The 26,062-nt window shown below is 37.6% G+C and overlaps 1 protein-coding gene across 1 annotated transcript in view; it reads left to right on the plus strand.

Annotated features, from left to right (window-relative positions):
- PKHD1L1 (PKHD1 like 1) overlaps window positions 1-18,669 on the plus strand; it is a 160,361-nt gene extending 141,692 nt beyond the window's left edge. Inside the window, exons 72-78 of the mRNA XM_008001368.3 lie at window positions 1,480-1,615; window positions 4,476-4,820; window positions 8,488-8,639; window positions 9,046-9,192; window positions 9,534-9,687; window positions 13,149-13,400; window positions 16,484-18,669. Of these exons, the coding sequence (XP_007999559.3) occupies window positions 1,480-1,615; window positions 4,476-4,820; window positions 8,488-8,639; window positions 9,046-9,192; window positions 9,534-9,687; window positions 13,149-13,400; window positions 16,484-16,494 (1,197 nt within the window). The 3' untranslated portion in view covers window positions 16,495-18,669. The remainder of the gene's footprint in view (window positions 1-1,479; window positions 1,616-4,475; window positions 4,821-8,487; window positions 8,640-9,045; window positions 9,193-9,533; window positions 9,688-13,148; window positions 13,401-16,483) is intronic.
- The last annotated feature ends 7,393 nt before the right edge of the window (window positions 18,670-26,062 follow it).

The following is a 26,062-nucleotide window of genomic DNA, read 5'->3' on the forward strand; positions in this document are numbered from 1 at the left end:
CCTATTGGTCTCTGTCCAAGAGTTAGAATCCTCACCATGACCTGTGAGGCCCTATGGGAATCTCTCTCATCCCTGAGCTCTCTGGCTTCTTCTACTCCTCCAGCCCCACTGAGCTCCTTGTTGTTCCTAGGGACACCAAACATGCTACCCCCTAGGCCTATGTTTCTCATGTTGCCTTAGCCTAAAACACTGTACCCTAAGCGGCTAGAGTTCCTGTCGCCTCAGATTCCACTTTCTCAATAGGCCTCCAAGATCATGCCTTCTTCCTTGGCTCTCCCAAGTTACACGCACCCTGATTTACATTTTTCTTTTCTCCACAGGATTCATCACTATCTACCATGTTTCCTACTTTACCTTTTATTACTTCTATTTTTTGTCTCTCATCACTCTTGAATATAAGCTCAAAGAAGCCAGTGGCTCTTGCCAGCACTTAGAATACTGCATGGCTGAAATAGGAACTCAAAATTTTCTTTTTAAAAAAATCAGAAGAGAATATTTTAACTCTAAAAATGTGACTGTTAATATTCTGAGCCTCTGAAGACAATATCAAAAGAAGATTCCAGAATTATGTATAGCTTATTAAACTCCATATTAATCCTTCCCTGCTCTTGGAAAAGCCAGTCTCTTTATGATCATAGCTGATAGCATGAAATGTAAGCAATATAAACATGAAAAATGAATAAAATTGAATCAGAGAGGATAGTTATTTTGACATTTATTAGTCTTTCTACCAAATTTTTCTCAGAGATAAGCATTTTTTTTTTCCAACATGAAGTACCTAATTTTGTGTGGCTGCATTATACAGAGTACAGCTAAGTCCCCCTTTCCCTGCTCCTGATATTGAAAGTCTGTATTGTCCTTTGTTGTCTTTTAAATGACCCTTTTTTAAAACTTAGAGATAGTCATCTAATAATTTACCTTTTTAATCTTCTATCTCAATAGAAAAGTACTTTTCTATTGAGAATGGTCAATTAAGGGTTAAGTTGTACTATCTGTATGAAAGGTTGAATGTAAGCCCATTTTAAAATTTTACTTCATCACTTATCCCAAATCCATAAAAGTTAGGTTTTTGTTTGTTTTGTTTTGTTTTTTCAGACAGAGTCTCGCTCTGTCACCCAGGCTGGAGTGCAGTGGCGCGATCTCGGCTCACTGCAAGCTCTGCCTCCCGGGTTCACGCCATTCTCCCGCCTCAGCCTCCGGAGTAGCTGGGACTACAGGCGCCCGCCACCTCGCCCAGCTAATTTTTTTGTATTTTTAGTAGAGATGGGATTTCACCGTGTTAGCCAGGATGGTCTCAGTCTCCTGACTTTGTGATCCGCCCGCCTCGGCCTCCCAAAGTGCTGGGAGCCACCGCGCCCGGCCAAACTTAGTTTTAATAGTTTGCAGAAAATATACAATATTGAAGCATGGTTTAAGTGCTAAATTACAAATATTCTGTTTTATTGCTTTCTTAAGGCAAAACTTTTTTTTCTTTAATAGGCTGTTCTAGTAGGAATTTTCTTTTCCACACTTCAACGTTTGGATGTCTATGTGAACAACTCATTGGTCTGTCCAAAAAATACACTATGGAATGCCCAGCAGAAACACTGTGAACTTAATAACCATCTGTACAAAGGTATCTTCTCAAAAAATACAGTACATATGGAATATGTACTTATTTGTAACATTTTAAATGTCTGATTATTAGTATTTTTAATTCTTTATCTATTGATAATGCAGAAGAAAACAAGTTTTTAGCCACAGTCCACCAAATACTAAAATGTGTTCATTTGTAACATGAGTGTCTTGAAAGATCACTCCTAATGAAACTTATTTATCTGTGCACATGCAGGTATGAGTTTTTGTTTATCATGGGCATTCTTTTGCTTCCTAAGAATGTTTTCATTTCGCATACATTGAATTCAGTCCTTCCTATGTTCAGAAGAGATTTTGCTTAAAATTTTCACCTTATCTTGGCTTTACTTCTATTTCATAGAGGTTAGAGCCTAAATTAATTGTCAATCATAAGAATTATTGCCAAAAAAGCTAATATAACATTAACTAAAGGTTTTGAAGTAAATATGATAAAATAAACTTTTGTTAAATGAAACATATGGAAGAGGCTAAACTTATTTATTGACCAATATTTGTAAAACCAGGATTTATATCTGCTTATGTAAGTCTTTTTGTTAAACAGGATTCTAATGAGGCCAATAGCATACATTCCATTCCACACGGGCTATTCATCCTCATCTTTTGATGTGATCCATAATCTTAGCTAACCATTATATAGATGTGTGTGGTAGATCATAATATGAGCTAGACTTGAAAATATGAATGGGTAATCTGTTTGCTTTTATAGAAGAAGTCATATTCCTATTAATAACATGAATTGCTAATGTTTCCAGAGACATTAATATATTTCAGGCACAGCTCTACATGCTTTATGCCTAACTCATTGTTACTACATCATAGTAACTCTTTGAGGTAGGCACAGATGACTAATTGAGACACAGGAAGTAATTTGCCAAGATAGTAGTCTTAGTTCAGTCTGCCATAACAAAATACCACAGATTGAGTGGCTCAAACGACAGAAATTTATTTTCTCTGGATGTCTGAAAGTCTGAGATCAGGGTGCCATGATGGTCATGTTCTGCTGAGGGCTCTTTGCTTGGCTTGCAGATGGCCACTTTCTTGCTGTGTCCTGACATGACTGAGAGACTGTGATTGGAGCAAGCTCTTTGGTGTCTCCTTTTAGAAGGGCACTAATTCCATCATGAGGTCTCCCCCTTCACAATCTCATCTAAACCCTCTTTCCTCCCAAAGGCTCTCATCTCCAAATATCATCACCTTGAAGGTTGGGGCTTCAACATGTGAAATATGGGGGCACAATTCAGTCCATAGCAGTCTTAAGCTGGTATGGTGCACAACAAGGACTCAAAAACAGTCTAGCTCTAAAACCCATGCACTTAACCATTATGCTATATTGCCTTCTTTTAAATTAAGAGAGTCAGCGTTACTACTTTTTATATATAAATAGTTGTGTCGTGAATGAAATGGCATTTATAGCTTAATTTTAATAAAATTTTCACTCTTTTCAAATAACACATATGGTACCAAGCACAATATCATTCAGAGTCAGGAAAATAGGAACTATCTTCTTAGGCAGAGAGTTCCACTAACATATATTGAGCCCAGACATATGCTGAATTATATAATTAATAGTGGAATAAAACATTTAGCTTCTTACCACATTTCATTGTGAGGCTTATTAGGAAAAAGAAATTAAAATTTTAGAAAGAGGATGGAATTTCACAATAATGAAAAAAAGCAGAGATATAAATTAATAAAACATTTCCAAAACCCCAAAATACGTATAGATCCATAACACAGGGATATTATTTTGTTCTCCATAGACAGAATATAATGTAAAGAATTGATAATGTAGGTGCTGAAGAGCTGGAAAACAATTCCACCACTGCCCTCTTACAGATAAATGTGTGTTTTATGGTAGTGGTAGTGGTGTTTTTCTGAAACAGCATTGCTTTTAAGTGAGCGTTTTGCTTTGGCACTTGGAATGCAAAATAATATCCCTGTGTTATGAACCTATACATACTTTGGGGGTTACCCAAATGTTTTATTATCTTTGTCTCTGCTTCTTTTATTACTGTGAAATTCCTTCTTCTTCCTAAAATTTTAATTTCTTTTTCCCAGTAAGCCTCACAATGAAATGTAAGAAGCTACATATCTCATACCACCACTATTACACAATTCAGCGTTTGTCTGGGCTCAACATGTGTTAGTGGGTTTATTAGCTCTTAGACATTGTTGATACTCTGCCATAAAATCATACATATTTATTCATTCATTATAATGATCTCAATCACTTTTGTAAAATTCAGTTCCCTAGCAGAGTTTGTTTTGCATTCACCAAACTTTTTCAGGCTGAAATGTAAGTCTGTTTAGTTGGTATAAGGTTCTTCTGAGATGTTTTAACATATACTTCATTTATATTACACAGTTTTGTCCTTAGTTAAAATAGAAACACTGAATTGTAAATGCTCTTTTAAGAGTTGGCATATAGCACTGCATAAATTAGATAACTAGTAAAGTTAAATTTATATTTTTAAATTACCAAATGCCTTCAGTCAAGTCTTTAAAATCATGAGCATGTGAATAGTGTTTCAAGTACAGTATAGGCTCCTGGGATCATAACTCAATTTGTTTCTCATTTATACTGTGTCTATATAGCTAATTATTTTTTAAAACAAACAATGTGTAATGATTATTTGTGGCATTTTTTAAAGGAGTGGCTTTAATTTCACAAGTCAGTTCTATAAGTGTTTTTGTTTTTAAAAGGTATGCTTTCTTATGAAAGAATGATAAAGTTGAATTTTGGGGGGATTTTCTAAATTCAAATAAACATTAAGTAATGCATGTTGATTGTAATAATATATAATACTTAGCTGTGCTGTTCTGACTTTTTTCCTTCATAGACCAATTTATTCCTAACCTGGATTCCACTGTCCTTGGTGAAAACTACTTTGATAGAACCTACCAGCTGCTTTATCTTTTGGTTAAAGGAACTATACCTGTTGAAATTCACACTGCCACAGTGATATTTGTTTCTTTCCAATTACCTGCTGCAACAGAAGATGACTTTTATACCTCTCACAATCTGGTTAGAAATCTTGCCTTGTTCCTAAAGATACCAAGGGACAAAATCCGTATCAGCAAAATGATAAGAGGGAAGAGTCTGAGAAGGAAGAGATCCATGGGATTCATAATTGAAATAGAGATTGGAGACTCTCCTATTCAGTTTTTAAGCAATGGCACCACAGGTATGAATAACAGTTGTTTGAGATGGAGGAATGCAATTACCAAATCCACATCCATAAATAACCTGATCAGGGCCTGGCGAGCCAGGCCTCAGGAAGTCCCATCAACCCCACATCCTGAACCCTCCTACGTGCCTAGAGACCCTTTTTCCTGTACTACCAAACTCTTAGAATTGGAAGGAATTTGAATCTCTGTTTTGTTATTGTGATGATTAATAAATTCAACAAAAGAATTTGATCTAATATAAAAAGATCTGGGAAGACCTACTTAAGCAAGTGACCTTATAGATGAGAGATTAAGGATGAAGATAGTCAATGAAAAGACAGAGGAAAAAGAGTGTTCAGGCTATGGAAACTGTTGGTGAGAGTTTGGTGCATTTGAAGAGAGGAAACAGGTACAATTGGTCTGGAGTGGAAGGAGCCAGGAAGGACAAGCTGCTGGAGGTGTAGCCGAGGGCTAGACAGGTGCTAGATGTGGAGAGCTTTGGAAGTCAAAGGAAGGACTGTGGATGTTTTCTTAAGAAAAAGAATAGATATTCTTGGATATTCTGAGCAGTGGAGCTGTGAGTTAGATGTCCTGGTAAAGTCACAGGTTCACCCTAACAAGGGCAGATGTGCAAGTACATAATCTGTCTTTATTTCCTGTGACTGAGCAAATCATCCTCATGAGCCATCATCCCCTCTTTGTGTCCCTCACTTTCTAGTTTTTATCAGAGATAAAAAATAAGCTCAACTGTCCCATCAGAGAAATCTCTGCTGGCTTAAATCATTTCCTTAGGGTTACTCAGTTTGGGCACTTGGGTAAATGCTCAGCTCTCCAAATTTTCTCTATCCATCTGCTCCTTTCAAGTTGGGGTCTGAATACCAAGGGGCTGTCCTGGCCTCCATCCTCATGTTATCATCTTGTCTTCACAGCCTCTGCTGCAGAGTGGGTCAACTTCTCTGCTCTACATATGCATCTCTTGAGGTACTACTGAACTTTCCTGGTCTTCTGGCATGCAATAACATCCCCCACTGCTAACCTGCAGCCATGCCTTTGTCTTCAGTGGTCAAGCACAAGTACTCTGACCTAGGTGTACCCCTCCCCAAGAATAGGGGAGGCAGGTATCTGTCAGAGGAAGATCTACCATCCAGCTTATGAAGCTTACGCTTCAAGTCCCCTTACTGATACAAGTCCTGGGAGGGGCTTTCACTTTCAATACCTTAGGAGAGGTCCTCATAATGTGGTCAAATCATTGAATGTTATTATGAAAGCTATAAAGGTATGATTTTTCTGCATTCCTTTTCCTAAAGAGATCTTCCAGATGTGTATAAACTGCAGCCCCACAAGGTTGGGATCTACCCTATCTACCTGTCTTCAGTCACTTTATCATTAAACTCCTAGGCTCTGTGTAAACCTGGGTACTGGGTGAAGTTCTCATTTTATGCCACTAGGGATCGTCACTGATTTTCCCAAAAGGTTTGCTTCTAGGCATTGACTCTATGCACCTACCATATTATCACTCTGGAATTCTACCAGCTAAGCAGGCGGAAGTTTCTTCCATTGGGGGAGAAGCCTGTGGGAAGGCTTGCCTGCATGGAGGGAGGTGTTTATAAACTCTTGGTTAGAAGAGCGTAGGAAGCATAGGCTTGTGTTGCAACCAGATCTCCCACGATGTTCTCTGCCCAGAGTCATAGTTAACTTTCCTTCGTCAGTTCTGTATTCACTTGGACTTACAGGCTCAGGGTTTGGACTCAGCATGACTTTGCCTGTTACTTTAGGATCTGTAGAGGGTCGATGGCACATATACAGATTACTCACCTACTCTTAGAAATCCCTGGTGAGCCCTTACGTGTTGTGAGGTCCAAAATTTATCATACTAGCCACTAGATATCCAAAGGAACTGGCATTTATTTCTTACATGTGACATACATTTCCCCACATACAATCCCTACTACGTCCATACCTTTAAATCTGTTTTAGCTTGTTAGATGTATCCAGACTGGTATAAGACCATTGAAGAATGTAGAAGTTAGGGATGGTGGGAGGGACAAGCTAATGGCATGCTTTCCAGACATAGACTGGGATAGTGTTTCAAGTCTCAAGGAGAACCCTACAACGTGGTGAATCGCAACAAAATGTTGAGAAATGGCAAGAAAGATGTTCATGTAATTGTACTCCTGGCTTCTTATAGCTTTTATATAGTATCAGGATATCCAGAAATTCCCAGATGTCCTAGAAAGGGGTTACCTATGTATTAAAGGCACTTGTGAGCAGACAGAATTCTGGAGTCAGGAATAAGAGGCCTTCAAGTTAAGGTCTTTGGTTTCTAGATGGCAATCAGCAGAAATGAATGCCCTCACATGTCAAATGGTCAGCGAGAACCTGTTAACAGTGCACACCGGATCAGACCTGCCATTCCATGCCAAAAACCAGTGAAGACAAAGTAGTAGTAGTAGTGCATGGACCTGAAGTAGTTCTGTACTGCTACAGCTAGATACACAAGCCCTCAGACTTGGAAGGCCTCCTTGGAGAAGGCTGTTTCTGGAGGGAGTTTGAGGAGAGGGAGGAATCTGAAAGACTGAGCCTTTTTCCAAAAGAGTCTGCATCATCCAAAAGAGTCATTTTAAACTGACAAGGAATGAAATGGCTTAGGACTGTGGGGTTCATAGTGTCATGTCAGACCTGCTGGCCCAAGATGTTACCTCCTTCTTCCTGAGTACTCTAAGCTTTATGGCTTAACTTTAACAGAAGAAACTCAGTGATTTGATTCCTCAAGGCATGACTCTGGATATAGAAGGTACAGGATACCTAGGAACAAGGGGTTAGCAAGGCCTGCAATACACCAAAACGTTATCCTGTTTTACAGTTGTTTCTTAAAAGATCAGTCTGACTCCAGAGAGTCAGATTAAAGGTAGTTTTAGTAACCCTGCTGATGTGGCTTTAATTAGGACTTTAACAGCAGGGACAGAGAGATTTAGAAATTGGTAATGGATTAGATGTGGTGTGGTGGAGAGGTGAAGCAGCAAGGATTAAGCAAAACTAGCAGGCTTCTGAAAAAAGGAATATGGTGCATTAAGGTACCACTTTATAAGGTAAGGAGCACTATGGGGGCAGAAGGTTTAAGAGGAAACCCCAGACCTGCCATGCTGGAAAAGGGGAACAGAAACTATATGTAGTGTTAAAAGTAACTGAGAATTGTCAAATGTCCAAAGCCAGTAACAATTGGTTAGTAATTTAATAACTTTAGCAACTAATATATGAATGCATACACATAATATGATAGATTCTAACAATCCTTCCATTCCAAAATTAACACTTTATCTTTTAAAATGACATATGATAATAGAAATGCATGATAATGCTTCATTGGTAAAGAAAGATTGGTATGAGAAAGTATTAAATTAAGAGACATATATTCTCCCACTATGTTTTCATTCGTTTTTCTTGTATCTGTTTTATCTACCTTTGTTTTTCCTTTAATTCCAACTTAAAGTATATTCTCCTGAGCTCTTCCTTTTCCTGCCCTCATTAATATGACTGTTGTGTTTTGCTCAGGGAAGATCAGAAAGCCTTGGAATTCTATAATGCAATGGAGCAATGCAAAGAAAGCTGAAGTGAAAAACTCTCACGTGTTTTCACAGTTCTATTCTTTTATGATCCAAATGTCACCATACTGTTTCCCTACAGGTCAGATGCAATTATCTGAACTCCAGGAAATTGCTAGTTCTCTTGGACAAGCTGTAATTTCAGGAAAAATCAGTAGTATCCTTGGATTTAACATTTCATCCATGACTATTACTAATCCTCTCCCCAGACCAAGTGACTCTGGCTGGATTAAGGTAAGAAAATGCAACTAGAAAAAATGCATTTTTGGGGACTTAAAATATAATTACTTATTTCTTATTTTAACTGTCTGTTTCTATTTCAAAACAATAATTTAGAAAGCATGTGTTTCTTATTTATTGTTGACTTTTCATAGGCTCGCTAAAATGATAATAAAGTTGTTTGAACAAAGGAGCGTATCTTCCAAAAGTTGTGTATTGGTTCCAAATTTGCTTTGCTTTGCATATTTATAACAATGCTTCATAAATTTAATGGAGGAAATATTGTAATTATATTAATTTTACATAATGAGCATATTTTAAAATAAATAATGAATATATTACACTCAGCCTGGCTAAAATGAGTTTGCTGCTGAGTATGGTTTATCATGTAGAATCCAATTCATCCCTTGTGGATTCATAGGTAACTGCCCAGCCAGTTGAAAGGTCTGCGTTTCCTGTTCATCATGTGGCCTTCGTGTCCTCACTCTTAGTGATCACTCAGCCGGTGGCAGCACAGCCGGGACAGCCGTTTCCTCAGCAGCCTTCAGTAAAGGCAACAGATTCTGACGTAAGTCATAACTCAAAATTTTACTTAAGTGAAGGAATTAAGCTACAAATTCTGAAGGATGAGCCAGTTTCACTCATCCTGGTGTGCTGGCAGCCTGAGGATTGCCCAGCCCCTTTAGAAGCTGGACTAATATCCAAGGGTGCCATCTTGTACTGTCTTAAAAATGTTGATGTTAAATGAACTTCTGCTGCTCAGATTTATGAACTCTGTGTGTGGAACAAGGAGCTTCTGCAGCTTTTCAATTTATAAAGAGGCATTTTTGAAAATAAAGTTTTGCATATATTTTTAAAAGCATGGAAACAGAACAATTGTTATAATTCTCTACTTTTTTTTTTTTTTAGGGTAACTGTGTATCAGTTGGAATTACTGCACTAACTTTGAGGGCCATACTCAAGGACTACAATAATAACCAAGTCAATGGCCTTAGTGGAAATACAACAATTCCGTTTAGCAGCTGTTGGGCCAACTACACAGACCTTACTCCCCTTAGAACAGGTGGGTGCACTAGTTTGGATCCTCACATATATAACCTAAGCAGAGACAATTATAATGGTCTTTTAATGAACAAAACATTCGGTAACACTCTGGTGAATAAACTATAGATATCAGAATGCTATATTTTGCCTTGTTTCAGAAAATATTTAGTCTAGCTTAAGAGTAGATTTAATATGTAAAAAAATAGAAATTAAAATAAAAAATTAAGGAAATCAAAATTATATCATCATTTATCCATTTGTATACTTTTCTAAATTTGCTCACTAAAGATGTATTACATTTACAGTAAGAAAAATTAACATATGGATTTTCAAATTCAATAAAAGAAAGGATAAGGTAGGCTCATATAACTTTAATGTCTTAAAGGAGGAGTTCAGAGTTGGGCTAGAAAGTTGGCTGTGGTCTTAAAGCCAAAGCAAAAGAGAAAATGAGCATTATCATAATTTACAGTACCCATCAAATAAACAGACCAGTTGCTGTGGAGAATTATAATATTCTCTGAGAACAGAACAAATGTCCCCTGTGATTTTTCAGAAAGTGTGCACAATTAATTTCTATTAAGTAATATCTTGAACATCGGTGCAGGAAATACAGCCATGACTGCCACAATTAACGTTTTTTATACTATCTTCATACAGGTTGACGACACAACTCTGACTGGTAAAAACCATTCTACCAGGGCCCAAATGATATATCCCCAAACAGATCTCTCTTGGTGATAGAATGTAGAGTATCTAAAAGAATGAAATGGATAAACTGCTTACATTTGAGAAAGGCCTCCATTGTTCTATTTCTCCCAACCCAGGACCTATTTAAGACAGTCAGGGGCCTTAACTTCTGAAAAGGCTATGTAGTGGCACCCCCGCCCCACTTTTTTTCCCTGAATTTTTGTTTCTCCATGATTTGTTAGTGCCGTACACCAGATATGTTCAGTCTTCCTACTGGGCAGCAATATCTCAGCCTAATGTTTGCTAATAATTAAATGACAATTAGTTTAATGGTGTGCTCCTAGACAAGTACCTCGTATCCCACTGCTTTCTGGTTAAGAGCAGAGCTAAATTATTTTAACTATCAGCCCAAATGGAATTTTTTTTTATGGGAAATGAGGCAGCTGGCAAGAACCCTACCTGAAAAGAAGTTTGTTCACCTCCTCATGAGGGTGGACCCAATAAGTGCCCAGTGGCAACGAACCAACCTTGTGACCAAGGTCTTCAAACTACAGTGTTCCAAAAGTACCCAGGATCACTGGGGCATTAAGGCACTAAAATAGGTTTTGGCATTTTACTGTGGCAACAAAACAATAATTTAAGCATTTTTCTTTCATACATTAAGTTTTTTCCAGAATTCAAAGCTTCCCTTGGGAGTATCTGTCTTACTTGCCATGGAGAAGTACCAGGGCTCTTCACCTATGTGTTTCCTTTTCCTTCCTTCCCTTTCTTCCCTCCCTCCCTCCCTCCCTCCCTCCCTTCCTTCCTTCCTCCCTCTCTCCTTCCTTCCATCCTTCCCTCCCTCCCCCTCTGTCGTCTCTCTTACCCTCTCCTTCTCCCCTCCCCTCTTCCTCTCTCTCTCTCTCCTTTTTTCTTCATCAAGTGTGGCATCTCAGTTCCCTGGTTATGTACAATAGGGAAAGCCAAGTATAGGGATCTCTTCATTATTTTTAAATCAGTTAGCCAGTTTGTAGATTAACCACAGTAAAATTATAACAACAACAAAGCATTAGTGAGAAAATTAACAAAATATCTTTCACTGACTCTCTCTAACAGGTAAGCCCCACAGTCACTGCACTGAAGGAAATCCCCTTGCTGATCAGACTGTGGCCTGACAGCACAGCACCCCTCTTCTACATATAGCTCCATAAAGAGCAAAGCAGCGTGCTTGGGTAGAGGAGATATGGGTTGTGGTTTCTAATACAGAAAATGGTGATGTGAGAAATGGGTGGGAGAAAAAGAATCTGCATCTTTAACCAACCTAGATAAAGACAGTATTACTAATAGACACTGGGACATATTTGTTTAGCATCCTGTGTAATGTTTAGTGCTTATTTCAGTTTCTATTGCTATGTAACAAACCAGCCCCAAATCTAATAACACCATTTCATTTGTTCACAATTGTGTGTGTCAGAAATTTGGGCCAGGATGGCTCATCACTGCTCCAACATCTGGGGCTTCAGCTGGGATTTTCTGTTAACTAGAGCTGGCTAAGATGGCTTAATTGAGGTCATATCTCTATGGGCCTGATTCTGGATTTCAGCTGGGTTCTTCAGTTCTCCTCTATGTGGTCTTTCCATAAAGCTAGCTTGGGCTTCTTCACAGTACTTCCAGAGGAGAAAAACAAAATAAAAGGACTACCCTAAATTATTTGTGCATCAAGAAAATTAATTTAAAAAAACTCACCTGCCACAAAAATTCAAATTTTTTAATGCAAAAAGAAAAAAATTTTAATACACCATTGTCAGGAATTGTCAGTGACAGAAAATTCTATAGTACAGTGCCCATATATCCTGAAAGTTATATAATGAATTGCAATTGTTCATAAAACCACAGATGTGATCAAGATCTAATTATATTCTCTTCCTAAATAAAGAATGAAAACAGAAGTGACTTTTTAAAAACAAATAACAGAGAAAACAGATGAGTAAAAACTTACAGGGCTGTACAAGTATTAGAAATGCTATTCTGCGTGATGACTACTATAAATGATAGCAACAGACCCAAAAGAAATTATAGCAAGGAAAAATATATTGGTTATCTCCTATTCAAAACTGTGGGAAGATTTAACCTGGAGATTAAATAATATTGGATGAGCTCTTTAACTTTTTTACATTCTAAACACAAGTAACAATGTTTCTAAAACGTCTACCCGGAGTAAGGAAAAAGGGTCACAGCCTTGTAATACAAAAATAGCATCTAACTTCAAACAAATGTGAAACACGGTAAAAGTTTTTTGAATTTGAATCTGAATGGAGGGCATATGGTTGTTTGCTATATTATTCCTTCAACTCTTTTCTTTTTTGAAATTTTTCAAAATAAAATGTTCAGTATCCATCCCCACCGCCCCCAACTGAGACTGATGCTTCTCTACTCCTAGGTCAAGTACAAAGGGATGAAACTGAGATTCAGCACCCTCACCTCTCTTCCCTATTGTCCCTCATTTCTTTTCTAACAGTCTTTGTCCAGTCCTGGGCACTAGGAAGGGGCTCTAAGAAGCAGGTACTGCTGCCGCAGAAAGAAAATCTACCCAGCTTCCCTGTTGTTCAGTTAATGGACAGATAGAACTCTTCTAACTCTGAGACCCTGTCTATACTTGTCTGTACTTAAACTAATTTATTTGACTCAACTTTCAAAAATAGTTCATCAGGATCTATATAGTGTTTTTCAATCAATGAAAATCAAATGGGAACTGTATGAAAACAAGTAAAACATTAAAGGAAATCAAACACTATGATGCTTTTTTTTTTCCAGGAAAAAATTATAAGATTGAATTTATACTGGATAATGTTGTTTGGGTAGAATCCAGAACTTTCAGTCTGCTGGCAGAGTCTGTCTCTAGCAGCAGCAGTGGCAGCAGCAGCAGTGGCAGCAGCAGCAACAGCAAAGCATCAACTGTGGGTACATATGCCCAGATAATCACTGTAGTAATTAGCTGTCTGATTGGAAGAATGTGGCTCTTGGAAATATTTATGGCTGCAGTTTCAACTTTGAAGATAACTTTAAGTAAGTACAGTCCATTAATACAGTATTTCTCCACATATTGAAGTACCAGTGTTTACTGGATAAAGGCTGTGTGCCCAGCTCTTGTGCATGATATCACTGTGTACACAAAGAGAAAGTAACAGCCTCAATGGCAGAGACAAGACAACCTATGGAAAATGTTATTCACTACATGTTGGTCCATAAGAATGTGGTGAAACAAGGCTGGGCACAGTGGCTCACACTTGTAATCCCAGCATTTTGGGCGGCTGAAGCAGGTGGATCACCTGAGGTCAGGAGTTGGAGATCAGTCTGGCCAACATGGCAAAACTCCATCTCTACTAAAAATATAAAAACATTAGCTGGGCATGGTGGTGTGCAACTGTAATCCCAGCTGCTTGGGAGGCTGAGGCAGGAGAATCTCTTGAGCCTGGAAGGTGGAGGCTGCAGTGAACTGAGATCCCGCCACTGTACTCCAGCCTGCATGACAGAGCAAGACTCTGTCAAAATAAATAAATGAAATAAATAAATATGTACGTAAATAAATACGTACTTAAATAAATAAATAAATAAATAATGTGGTGAAACAAAAGTGCAGGTCATGTCAGAACTCTTTTTGAGTTGCAAGATACAGATTCTTAGCTTGAAATGATCTAGCTAGTAAAGTGATCACTTAACTGAGAAGTCCAGAAGTTTCTGAAACAGTTGGATCTAAGGACTCAAATGGTATCTTCTAGAACTTCTGTCTCTTATTCTCTTGGCTCCACTCTCTTTGGTGTTGGCTTCACTTCCAGGCTGACTCCTCACCACCCCCAATCCTCATTACAAAGGTACCCACCAACATCTTCTACCAGCCCATCAACCAATAAAGAAAGAGCTAACCTCTTTCCCAACGGTTCCAGAGAAAAGCCCCAAAGCTATGTCATTGACCTGCCTTGGGTCACATGCCCATTCCTGAACCAATCACTGTGGCCACAGCGTTCTAATTAGCTTGGCCTGGGTCACATGGGGTAAGGTACTGAGAACTAAATCCTGTAGTTTCACTAAGGATAATAAAGGTGCTAGTACCAGAAATGACAGGCAGACAGAGACACTGAATATTAGAGAGATTAATAAAGGGGAGAGGTCTCTATTTGATTAGAGATGATTGCAAATGTCATTGCATTAGGAACACATGAAAGTTGGGACTGTATAAAATGTATAAGATTTGGAGAGGGAGGGAAAAGGCACTCAAGAACAGGGACATGATAGGAGCAAGGAAAAAATGACAGTAGAATAAAACATCTTCAGTTATACATGTTTACCACAGAATTCCTCATCATTTCCTTACAAACATACTTTTCCAGCTACCCCTTCTCAGTTAATGCTTTGTCATTTTTGCCTATCCTCCATATTGCTGTCAGATTTAAGGTCACGTAAAGCTAACAGTAATCTCAAATCCTCAACTATTCCTCACTACATGCAAAAAACAGAATCAACGTCAAAGACCTTGAAACAGTTTTGGAGACTGCCTCCTTTTACCAAACCATTTCTAGAAAGAATTCTCTCCATCCCACATATACCCTGTATCTATACCTTGGCTGCCAGCCTCTAATCACCAAGGTTACCTCTCACAGCATCCTTCTAGGTCTTGCTCAAATTCCACCTCATCCAGCAGGTTTCCCTTCTTCCTTCCCACTCTACATTTAATTCTCCTCTCCCTTGGTCTCCAATTGCACTTTGTGTTTGTATCATTATTATAGTCCTTTCTGTAATGTACTTGTATTAAGCTTATATTCAAATATATCTTCCTCACCAAATTGTGAGCACTTACAGGACTGTATGCCTTACATATTATGAGTACTAAAAATGTGGTTTAATTGATTTTAAATCTTGAAAGTGAAAGTTGAGTCTTTACCTCTGACTTGAGGGGAGATGTTGAGTAGTGGTATTGTAGGCAAATTGTAAAGAGTTTTTATTGGAATATATTAATCAGTTTTCAGTTCATTTAATGAGGGATAGTTTCTGACAGTTTAGTGAAAAAAATCACATAAGAGATACTGTATAACAAAGTTGAGGAAGAATTTGAGGTGAGGTAACAATTTAGAATAATACTAAAGCATATTGAGCAATAAAAGCCAAGACTAGATTTTAAATTTAAATATAAAGGATCAGGGGACATAGCAAGGCTGAGTCTGGAAGTGACAAAACAAACTGCAGCCTGAAACAAACTACTGGGGTCTCAGGAACAGCCAGAAAACAAGAAGAAGGAAATCCTTTCTTCTCTCCTAATGGAAAAAATTAATTGGAGTCCAGTGGTCAAAGAAGAAACATGGTTTGCAGAGACCTTATCCTGGCCTCTTATAGCTGAGTATAGACAGGGGGTTTTACATTACTTTTATGCCAGTTTTCTTGTCTCCAGAATAGTAATAAAAGTAAGATCAATTGTTTATTTTATAATAGAATGACAAGCATTTCTTTAATTCATTTTATTTTTTCTCAGAAGCATTAAAATATAAGATCTAATTAGCTAAGTATTGCTCAATATATATTTGTGAATTTTGCATTGCCTCATTACGTGCAAAAATCTTTATTGACTCTCATCCTGCTTACTCCTGACAACTTTGGTACTTTACCAAATTAATATAATTCTGTTCTCAAATAATTAGTAAACGATGTAGCTCCTGAGTTTTTTCCAGGAACTTTTCCAAATAAGATGATTAATCAATGGCTTCTCCTTTGCTACTAAATAAACTACCATTTTTCAATTAGAATATAAGATAATTTAAACACTATTAATGGATTAAAATGCTAGGTTCTTTTATAACTTTGCATTCTGAACTAATAATATATTACTTTTAAGAGGATCATGAAGTTTCACTAAATTAAAGATCTTATATTTTAAATGTGCATTTTTGAATGTGAAAAATAAAAAAATCTTGTATAAGCACCACAATCTATAAATTTCTACAAAAAAATTACTGATTCTAACATTAAATGGGTAAACTTGGAAATACTGCTAACTATACCATAAAAATGAGAAAAGTTAAAATTAATGAAATATATTTTAAATTATACTATATGCTATTACTACTTAAAAATTGTTTTGTATTGTTTTCATTTTTCAGGAAGCTACTAAAGGACTGTTCTGAAGAATAGGCTGAAAACAAAAATATAAGAATTATTAGCTATTTTTTTGGACAACAGACAAAAGTCTATAGCATTTTCATGAAAATATGCTAAAAATACTTTTATAATATATACAATGTACTAATTAGCTTTAAACACTAAAATCAGATTTCTTCAAAATATAAATTTGTTTTGATTCTTTATATTGGTATGTTCTTATTTCATTTCAATAAACTTCCAGAAATCTGTTATTTGGAAGTAGATATGACACCTCTAAGTTATTGTACCAACAAATCCTAGAATCCTTTAAATAATGGAAAGAGCTTGTCAAGTTCGGATTTAAGAAGCTCTTTACATCAGATTGGAAGCATTTTAAGTATTCTTTTTAATACTTGCGGGGGGGGGGGCGGTTCTTATTTTCTCTATCCATTTATAAGGCTTTGATTTCCAACAATCTAAGCCATTCTAGTTTCTAATGATTTTAGAGAGACAAGATTGTTTTCACACAATCTGAGATGACAATCTCATCTCAGATTTTTCACACTGAGTTGCTGTCTTTCAGATTCACAGTAATCCCAGGAATCCTAGACTGTCCTGTATTTCTGGATCTGCCAAACTCTGGCCAATATTCTAAGAAAAGTTTTCTTGTCCTTGGAATGATCTTTTGGAATAAGTCCAAACTTCTTCTCTGCCTACCCCTCCTTCCCACTCAAAACTGCCACTACTAAGAGCATGACTCCCCTCAACCCCAGGCACCAGTTGAGGGTTGGGGGGTTCCCTTAACTGGTGGATGCTTATTCACTATTTCCTAGATGAATGAAGCATAAAGTGTGGGGAAGTCAACAACAGAACAGAATAGACTTATTTTCAAGAAGATAAATTAGAGAATGCAAAAAAGCTACAGACTAATGTAGCTTAGTTAACCGAACTCTCTAATACTATTGAAAATAGCAATTCTTTACTCAGAAAATTCTAAAGGGAATACTTAGTTTGACAGAACTCCTAATAAAGACATTGAAGCCATATCCAGAGCCTTCCAGCAAGTGACACTCAGCAAACATTTGGGACAGCTGAGAGAATTCAACAAAGCCCATACCTTTATCTCTTGTATACCATTTCCTAGTACATTCACTTCAGATCATTGTTAATCTTACTTAGCAGAAAACATATAAACACTTACTAGGTGGTAAAATCAAATATCTTGGTATAAATGTGGCATTCCATTCATTTGAGCAGTATCTATTTGGTGTTCTAGTAAGTAGGAAGGCTACAAGAAATAACATGCTATGCCTTCCCTCGAAGAGTTTTCAGGATATTTGGGGAAAGAATGGAAACAGACCATTTCAATACAACATGGATCACTGTCTCAGGGAGAGAGAGACAGAGAGACAGAGACAGAGAGAGAGGGAGAGAGAGAGAGAAAGCATGAGGTTGCTAGCAATATGGAGGCCTTAAGCCTTGTTCAGGAGAGCTACCTAGAAGGGCAGTCGAAGAAAATTGGGAGAAGACCACTGAAGGCCTAGGGGCTATGGAAAAAGTTCACAGGAACAGCTGCAAAGGAAATAGTCACAACTTTAAAGGAATTGCAGGTAAGTGATCCCTGACAAGGTAGTCCTCAAAGTAATACATGAAAGCCCCTTCATGAGGAACATTTGCCATGTCCAGAGAGCATTGATACTTGATTGTACAGCACCAGGTAACAGAGCACTTTTATACTCCCCTCAGTTCCAACCCTGGTGGAGTGAAAAACCTCTGTTCCTGGGAATAGGGAGGGGGAAAGATACCCAACATGGGCCATTTCATGCTAAGACTTAAAAATCAGTCTTCCTAAAGCAAATCCAGTTTACCGTTCATTCCATGATACTTCCTTTCTGTTAGAAAACTAAATTCCAAAAACTGCAATTCCAGCATCTATGGAACAAATTCCTACATTTGGGTTCTGGAAGAGATTCAAAAATATTCTTCACACCAGAACATTGTAAAAGCCATAAAATTGTCCACCATCTGTATTCTTTTCTTACCTAAAGGTTTAATTCAGCCCATTGGAGTTTTTTTGTCAAGATTTTTTCTGTCAGTTTTTAATAAGGAAATTTTCTAATACAAGTTATATGGCAGTAAAAGGAATTTCTAAAAATTGTTTCTTAGCCACAGACTTTGTTAAAAAGTTCCTGATTTAACTGCTTAAGTTTCTGGCTGTCTGCTTTTTAAGAACTTTCTAGAATAATCATAATACATAATTGCTTATTCCAGATAAATTACAATTTAATTACTACTTTTAAAAATGTTTGAATTATTGGAATCTATGGGCAATATGGCTTCCCATATCCCTTATTCATATGCTAAGCAACCTTTATTTTTGCTTTTAAATTTTTTTGCATTTAAATAATATTTCTCTGAACATTCCTGTCTTAGAAATTAATGTTTAAATTCTTAAAATATTTTTTATTGTAAGAAGTGGCTATCTAGCTCTTGAACAAGTAATAAAAATCCTTTGGTGTGTGAATGCTCCTCTATCTAAGACCTGAAATGTTGGTGAAGTAAATATGTTGTTCCAATTTTGGTCAAAGTAAGAAACAGAGAATAAGAAGTTAATAAGAATAGCTTCCTGTATTTCTCATGGTAAGAGAAATGTTTATATCTTGTACTACTCTCTACTCTTTCCTAAATTCCATCACCTTCTGATCATTGCAATGACTTCTAGATGGTCCATCTGTTTTTACCTTTTATTCATTTATCCCCAAAAGTGCTATTTAAAATACCCCTAGCACTAATAATAACAATAATCAATAATAAAGGTTTATCACATGTTCACTACATGCCAGACACTATGCTGTGTGTTCTACATGGACTCTCTCCTTACAGCAATCCTATGAGGATAACCTTATTCCCTTCTCCAAATGAGGAAACTTGAAATGTTGAAAGGTTAGGTTAAATTCCCAAGTTCACAGAGCTACTAATGGTAAAGCTGGGATTCAAACACAGACAATTTAACTCCAGAGCCCAAATTCCAACATTTAATTGCTTCCCACTTTTCCTCAAGCATGGGTAAGTGCTTCATTGGGAAGAGTTCTTAATCCAAATTCCTGTTCAAATTCTTGGTTTATACTTTACCACTTCTATGCCCTCAGGCAAGCTCTTAGTTTCCCTTATTCTCAGTTTCTTCAACTACAAAATGTGGAAAGTGTGGTATTTGAAGACTGATGGTATCACATATATGACATGTAACACAGTGCCTACAGGCGGTAAAATGACACACTCTTGTTTTTATTTCCATAATGTGGCCTATATCATGTCAATCCCTGGCCCAGTAAACCACTGGGCTTCTTATTACCCTGTAACAGTGCCTGGCATGTAATAAGCACCCTGTGAGTGCTAAGTATTAGAATTATTGGCTGGGCACAGGGCCACCTAGAACAAAGGCAATTTCCCAGCTTCACTTGCAGTGAGAGCGATCAACTTCTGTGCAGTGGGTTACAAAAACAGACATTATCTTGTGGCATATTCTAGAAACTGCTAAAACAGCTATTATGCATCCCTTTGCCCTTTCTTCATCCTTTCCTGTTTTTCCTGCTACATGGAGCAAGATGGCTCCTGAGACCTGGAGGATAAAGGCCAGTGCTTTTTACTGCTCCATAACTTGTGTTAGAAAATCTTCTTACTAAAAATCTACAGAAAAATCTTGACCCAAAAAAAAAAAAAAAAAAAAAAATTCCAGTGGATTGAATTAAACCTTTAGGTAAGAAAAGACTAAGATGGTGGACAATGTTATGGCTTTTACAATGTCCTTGTGTGAAGAATATTTTTATACCTCTTCCAGAACCCAGAGAGCTCAGCTGAAAGGAGTCTGGGCTCCTGACATTGTGGTGCCCTATACCAGCCCTGGCTCCTTCAGGGTTTCATTGTTATTTGGTGGTTATCCTAATCCTAAAAGATACATCTCCCGCTTTCATCAGATATCTGAGATGGCAAAATTTGAAAGGAACAAGGGAACAGAGAGTTAATCCTTCCTAATGGGAAAGGTGGACAATGCCAGGGTTATAATACCCCATGCATCTTTGAGTTACTACCTATACCCTCCCAAATGGAAATGCTTAAACTTTAATCTGAGGCCGGGCGCAGTGGCTCACGCCTGTAATCCCAACACTTTGGGAGGCCAAGGCAGGCAGATCACGAGGTCAGGAGATCGAGACTATCGTGGCTAACACGGTGAAACCCCATCTCTACTAAAAATACAAAAAGTTAGCCGGCGTGGTGGCAGGCACCTGTAGTCCCAGCTACCCAGTAGGCTGAGGCAGGAAAATGGAGTGAACCTGGGAGACAGAGCTTGTAGTGAGTCGAGATCGTGCCACTGTACTCCAGCCTGGGCCACAGACCGAGACTCCGCCTCAAAAAACAAAACAAAACAAAACAAAAACAAATAAAACAAACAACAAAAAAAATACCTTTAATCTGAATCCATTATGTGTTGGGTTGGGGAACTACTGAAACAGTGGGAGGGTCTTGACCTTTTTCTAAGCTCATCAGTGGGCATTTTCAGCTTCCCCATGATGGTAGTAACTGCAAGGAGTGTTCAGTCTCCAGTGAAAGAAATATTAAAATTTATTCCCCCAATTTCCCCTCCCCAGAGTAGCTACAGACACACTGTAAGACAAAATAGGAAAAGTGTGCCATAGGGGACATAGTAGGTACAGCTACAAACCTCTTATTGCCTTACTTGCAAGTCCTAATACAGTACTGTAGTTGTTATAATTCCATCATTCTGAAATTAGGAAGATGGTCATGGAAAAACTGTTCTAAGAACGCTGTTCACCCATGAATGCTGACTTTATTAGATAAGTTTTTTTTAGGTTAAGGACTATGTATTCTTTCAACTTCTCTGAAGTGCTTAGCACACACTTTGCCCATGGTGTTAAATAAACTTTCTAATAAACCAATGATTAGGTAGCATAATGAAACTTTTCCTATCCTAGCTTTTCGAGATTAAGAAGTCTTTTCAAAATATTACAGAAACTGCACTTTATCCTGACTTACAGCCTTAATGTTTGAAGTAGCAGTGTATAAAATTCACACCCAGTTATAGACTGAGTAATTATGGTTGCTATGGTAATGGGCTCTGTGCCTATGAGCAAAAAAAACTAATTCCTTTTGTGCAAGATATTTATGACTGTGCCTGGCTACATGGCAAGAGTATTTTCCTTTGGTTTTTCGTTACAGTAATTTATGCATTTAGGCAGATGATCCTTTATATATATAAATTCTATAAATTCTTAGGAAGAAAAAATTAATTTATTAAGTTCTTCACATCAAAAATTTCTAGTATGATTATGAGTTCAATTTTCAAGTGAAAATAATCCTTAAAGGATTTAATTTCAAATAAGAACTACAGTATGAAATATAGATTTAAGTTAATTTTCACTGTATGAAATGTACAGTATACACAGACTAACTCCTTTAACGAGAATTCTGGCATGTCTTAAAGGGCCATAGGTGGTTAGAGATCCCCAAACAAACAATTCAAAATTAAGAGTTTAAAAAGCAACAATCAAGACACATATCCTCCTAAGTGAATTTGAATTGACGGACACTGGAAAATTTAATAAGGTCAGTTACTATGAAGAAGGCTGTGCCTTAACAATATTTATATTAATCAGATAGCAAAGTACCAAAGTGACTTAGAGGAAGGAAAATAGTAAAATACAAAAGACTAAGTTAGCAGATCATTTTGATATCCAGATGTGCTGAAATTATGGACACTGAGAAGAAAGAATAGACAAAACTTGGCAACAGATCTTGTTATGAGATAAATATCCCATGAGTGGTATATAAAAGCCTGGAGAGAAAGGGAAGGGTTGTAGGTGTCCTAGTTCTGACAGCTGCTCTTTCATCCTATGCCTTTAAAACAAAGGGAATAAAGAAGGTAGAAGTGGGGGTATGGAGGGTTGAATTCTGGCTTTCCCTCCCTGTTTCCTTTTGTTAATATATTGCTAGCAAACATGTCTACTTCTGATTGCTGATGACATAAAATTCACCTCTATTCCCTGGAAGCACTATTCCATGTTGTGAGCTAAAGGGGATTGTCCTGATCTTGAAGATAATAAATCTGTTTGCTTTAAAGCTTTCACCAACTGTATTGCTGTATTTCCAACACATTTCCACATATGGTATGATATTTAATTTGCAAAAAAAATCTGTAAAGCAGGAATTACTAACGTAATTTTGCAGATGAGAAAACTGAGGCTTAAACTTGTTCAAGGTCAAAGTCACGACGTCCGTCATGCTGTAGCTCAATGAATGAGTCTCCCATTGTTTCGTGTTGTTTTATTTCTACTTTCTCAATCCATGTACAAGATAGATTATGTTACAAACTACTGTTCTTTGTTGGTTGTATGAATTTCAATACATTTACTGTTAGAAATAACAAAAGGTCTTAGACTCCCAGATCCTGTTCAGATCAACTCTACTTAATTCATAATATAGCTGAATTCTGTTATAAATCTAATAACAATGTGGACATTAGCCAGAAGTATGATGTTGCTGAACCTCACTACTGAACACAAAATGAGAATTCACCTCTTTTCATTTGAATGTATTTCTACTAAAATATATGAATTATTTTTCTCGATTTCTATCCAAGCCCCTTCTGAAGAAACCTGGTTAACTCTAAATTGTTACTAAATCTTGAGTCTTCCTATATTTAGCAATAAAAGTCACTGCTAATTGTAATAACAATTATGAGGAAAAATTTATTTAAATGCTTCATAGAAGGTTAATTTTCATTTAATAGAAAAGAAAGAAAAATGCTGCTTCAGACTGTTTGATTTCTCTATTAGGCAATTGACCCTAACTAGTTATATGGTGATTTTGAATATTAAAAAAGAAGTCATAATTTAAGTTTATTATTTTGAAAGCAAGTAAAATTCCCCAGTGAGAAGATTAATAAAACAATTCATTAAAATTCTCATCAGAAAATCCTATGCTTTAAATGTATCTGCTCAAAGCTGTCACTCTATGAATGGCAAAGCTTTGTTTTACTTGATCAAGAAATGAATGTGACTTTATGATCTGTATTCAACTGTGAGCAGCTGCTCATTAATAAAAAGCCATTAAAGTTCAAGTCAGAACAGCAGGTCTAAAATTGTGTTTGAGGGAAAAAAACCCACCCTTTGGTGAAAAGCCAGGGAACTGGGTTGGGAAAGATCTGGAACAGAGGGCTGTGTTTGCAGTCTGCTCCTACCTCCTGGGCCAGGTCAGGTGACAAGGCCAGAGTTAGCCCCAGCTGGAGAACTCAGAACAAAGCCTATGTAGGCTTTGAAAGGGGAGAGTAAGTGGTTGGCTGGAGGTTGATAGTGTGAATAAATCAAGCTGGTAATTGGGCAGAGGCTGATTAGAAGCTTTAGAGTGAGCAAAATGGTTGGACTCAGAGCAGGCAGAATTAACTATATTCCATTGAGTAAAAGAAATTCATATACCAGGTTCTATCCCTTACGTTCCTCCCATTTGACATTTGGTGGTTCCCTATTCCCACTCCACACAAGCTTTGGGGAGAGGACAGGACTTAAAGTTGCCTGTTCCCAAGAGGTGGTCGCTAAACCCAAATCCAAATTATTGACTTGTGATCCCAATTATGGACTTAACTATTTAACAAGATGATTTTAAATATTATTTTATAGTTATTACTAAAGTAAATTTTAAATTTGCAGTCTTTAGCGAGTTTTGTTTTCTGTTTGTTTTGCTATTGTGTTGGGAAACAAGTACTCAGTAACTAGGTGTTTCTGGAAAAGTATATACCTTTCGTTTTGTTTCATTTGGAAAGGCAAATTTAACAAAGAAAACTGAAGAATCAGGAAAAAGAAGAAAATATCCTAGGGCATAATAAATCATCTAAAGCAATCAACTCTTTTACAAAAAAAAAAATTAAAACATGTTTATATCCGAATATAGGTTATTTTGGATTTATTTTATTTATTTATTTATTTTTTTGAGACAGGGTCTTGCTCTGTCTCCCAGGCTGGAGTGCAGTGTCCCAATCATGGCTCACTGTAGTCTCGACCTCCTGGGCTCAGGTGATCCTTCCCACCTCAGCCTTCTGAGTAGCTGGGACTACAGGCACGTGCCACCAAAGCTGGCGAATTTTTAAATTATTTGTAGAAAGGGAGTTTCGCCCGTTGCCTAGGCTGGTCTTAAACTCCTGGGCTCAAGCGTTTCTCCTGCCTGGGCCTCCCAAAGTGCTGGTATTACAGGCATGTGCTACTGTGCCCAGCTAGATAATTGGATTTTTTTAATTAAAAAAAAAAATTTTATATTGAAATTTAGGCATTAGAATGCTAGAGATTAAAGCTAAAGCAGGTGTTTAACGGACTGCCAGGGGCTGCATGGCCTTTGGGAAATGCAGTTATCGGGAATGATACTGTAGTAGTGCAATAGTAGTGCAGTAGTAGTAGTAGCCGCAGTAACGACTATTATCTATTAATGTTTGCTATGTGCCAGGCTCTGTGCTAAGAGAGCTTTGCAAGCATTACTACAGCATGAAGTAATGCTTCACTATTATGGCCATTTTACTGATGAGGAAATTGAGGTGAAGAGATTAAATAATTTTTTCCAACGTTACACAGAACCATTCCAGAGCATGAGTCATAAACACATCTTTCCCTTCTTGGAAATGAAATTATTAATAAAAAACGTGGTGCAAATTGGGAGGAGGACGGTTGTGGTAAACTATTACAAAGTTAAGTTGGTAAGTGGTGGCTGGGTCAGGGTGGGAGAACAAAGGCAGTTGTAGTAAAAAAGAAAAAGAAAAATTAAAGGCATATAAAGATAAAGGCTTGTTGAGGAACAATTTGCATAAACTGATTTTGGCCTTAGACCCTATTCACTTCTCCCTCACCAGTCACTTTGCAACTGTGGAGCATAGTATTCTGAGGGTCCCCTGCACATAATAACCAAGGACTCGATCCTTTTCATAGCATACAAGATAAAAAGAAGAATCAGGCTGCAAAAAGAGAAGCACTGAAGGAAAGAACATCTCAGGTTGAAAAAAGGGCAAGTCCAGGGTGCATGTGAGGAACAAATGCATGGACGCGGTGAAGTGCCACTTCTTAATTTCTAGTTAAACAAAATTCAATTAAAAAATACTGGGAGGAGGCTACGTCCTGAATTAAACTCAGCATTCCGCATCTTTGAGGTGGTGGAATGACTGAGAGGAGGGGGTCTGTCTAGCCGCACCCAAATATTCCTGAGACAGAGGGAGATCCCGCATTTATTGAAATGTATCTTCCTTGGTCGCATCTGATAGAGGGCTTCTGTGGGTTGAGCAGAAAGGGGCTCGACTGGAGGGGAGGCACTCTGCATAGAAGGAAAGTAGAGACATCTGGCACAATCAGGCGCTCCGAGAATAAACAGTCAAAGCAGCCCGCAATGGTCTCAAAAAGCTACCCCTCACCGAACCTGGCGTGCCTGTCGCCGCTTGCCCCGCTCCCGGCGCTCATTGGCTCCCAATCCTGACGTCAGACCCGTAGCCTCTCACCTATTGGGCCAGCCAGAACCTGAGGCGGAGTGCGGAAGCCAGGGCCTGGAGACAG

The sequence above is a fragment of the Chlorocebus sabaeus genome, chromosome 8 (assembly GCF_047675955.1).
Source record: "Chlorocebus sabaeus isolate Y175 chromosome 8, mChlSab1.0.hap1, whole genome shotgun sequence".
Taxonomy (NCBI): Eukaryota; Metazoa; Chordata; class Mammalia; order Primates; family Cercopithecidae; genus Chlorocebus; species Chlorocebus sabaeus.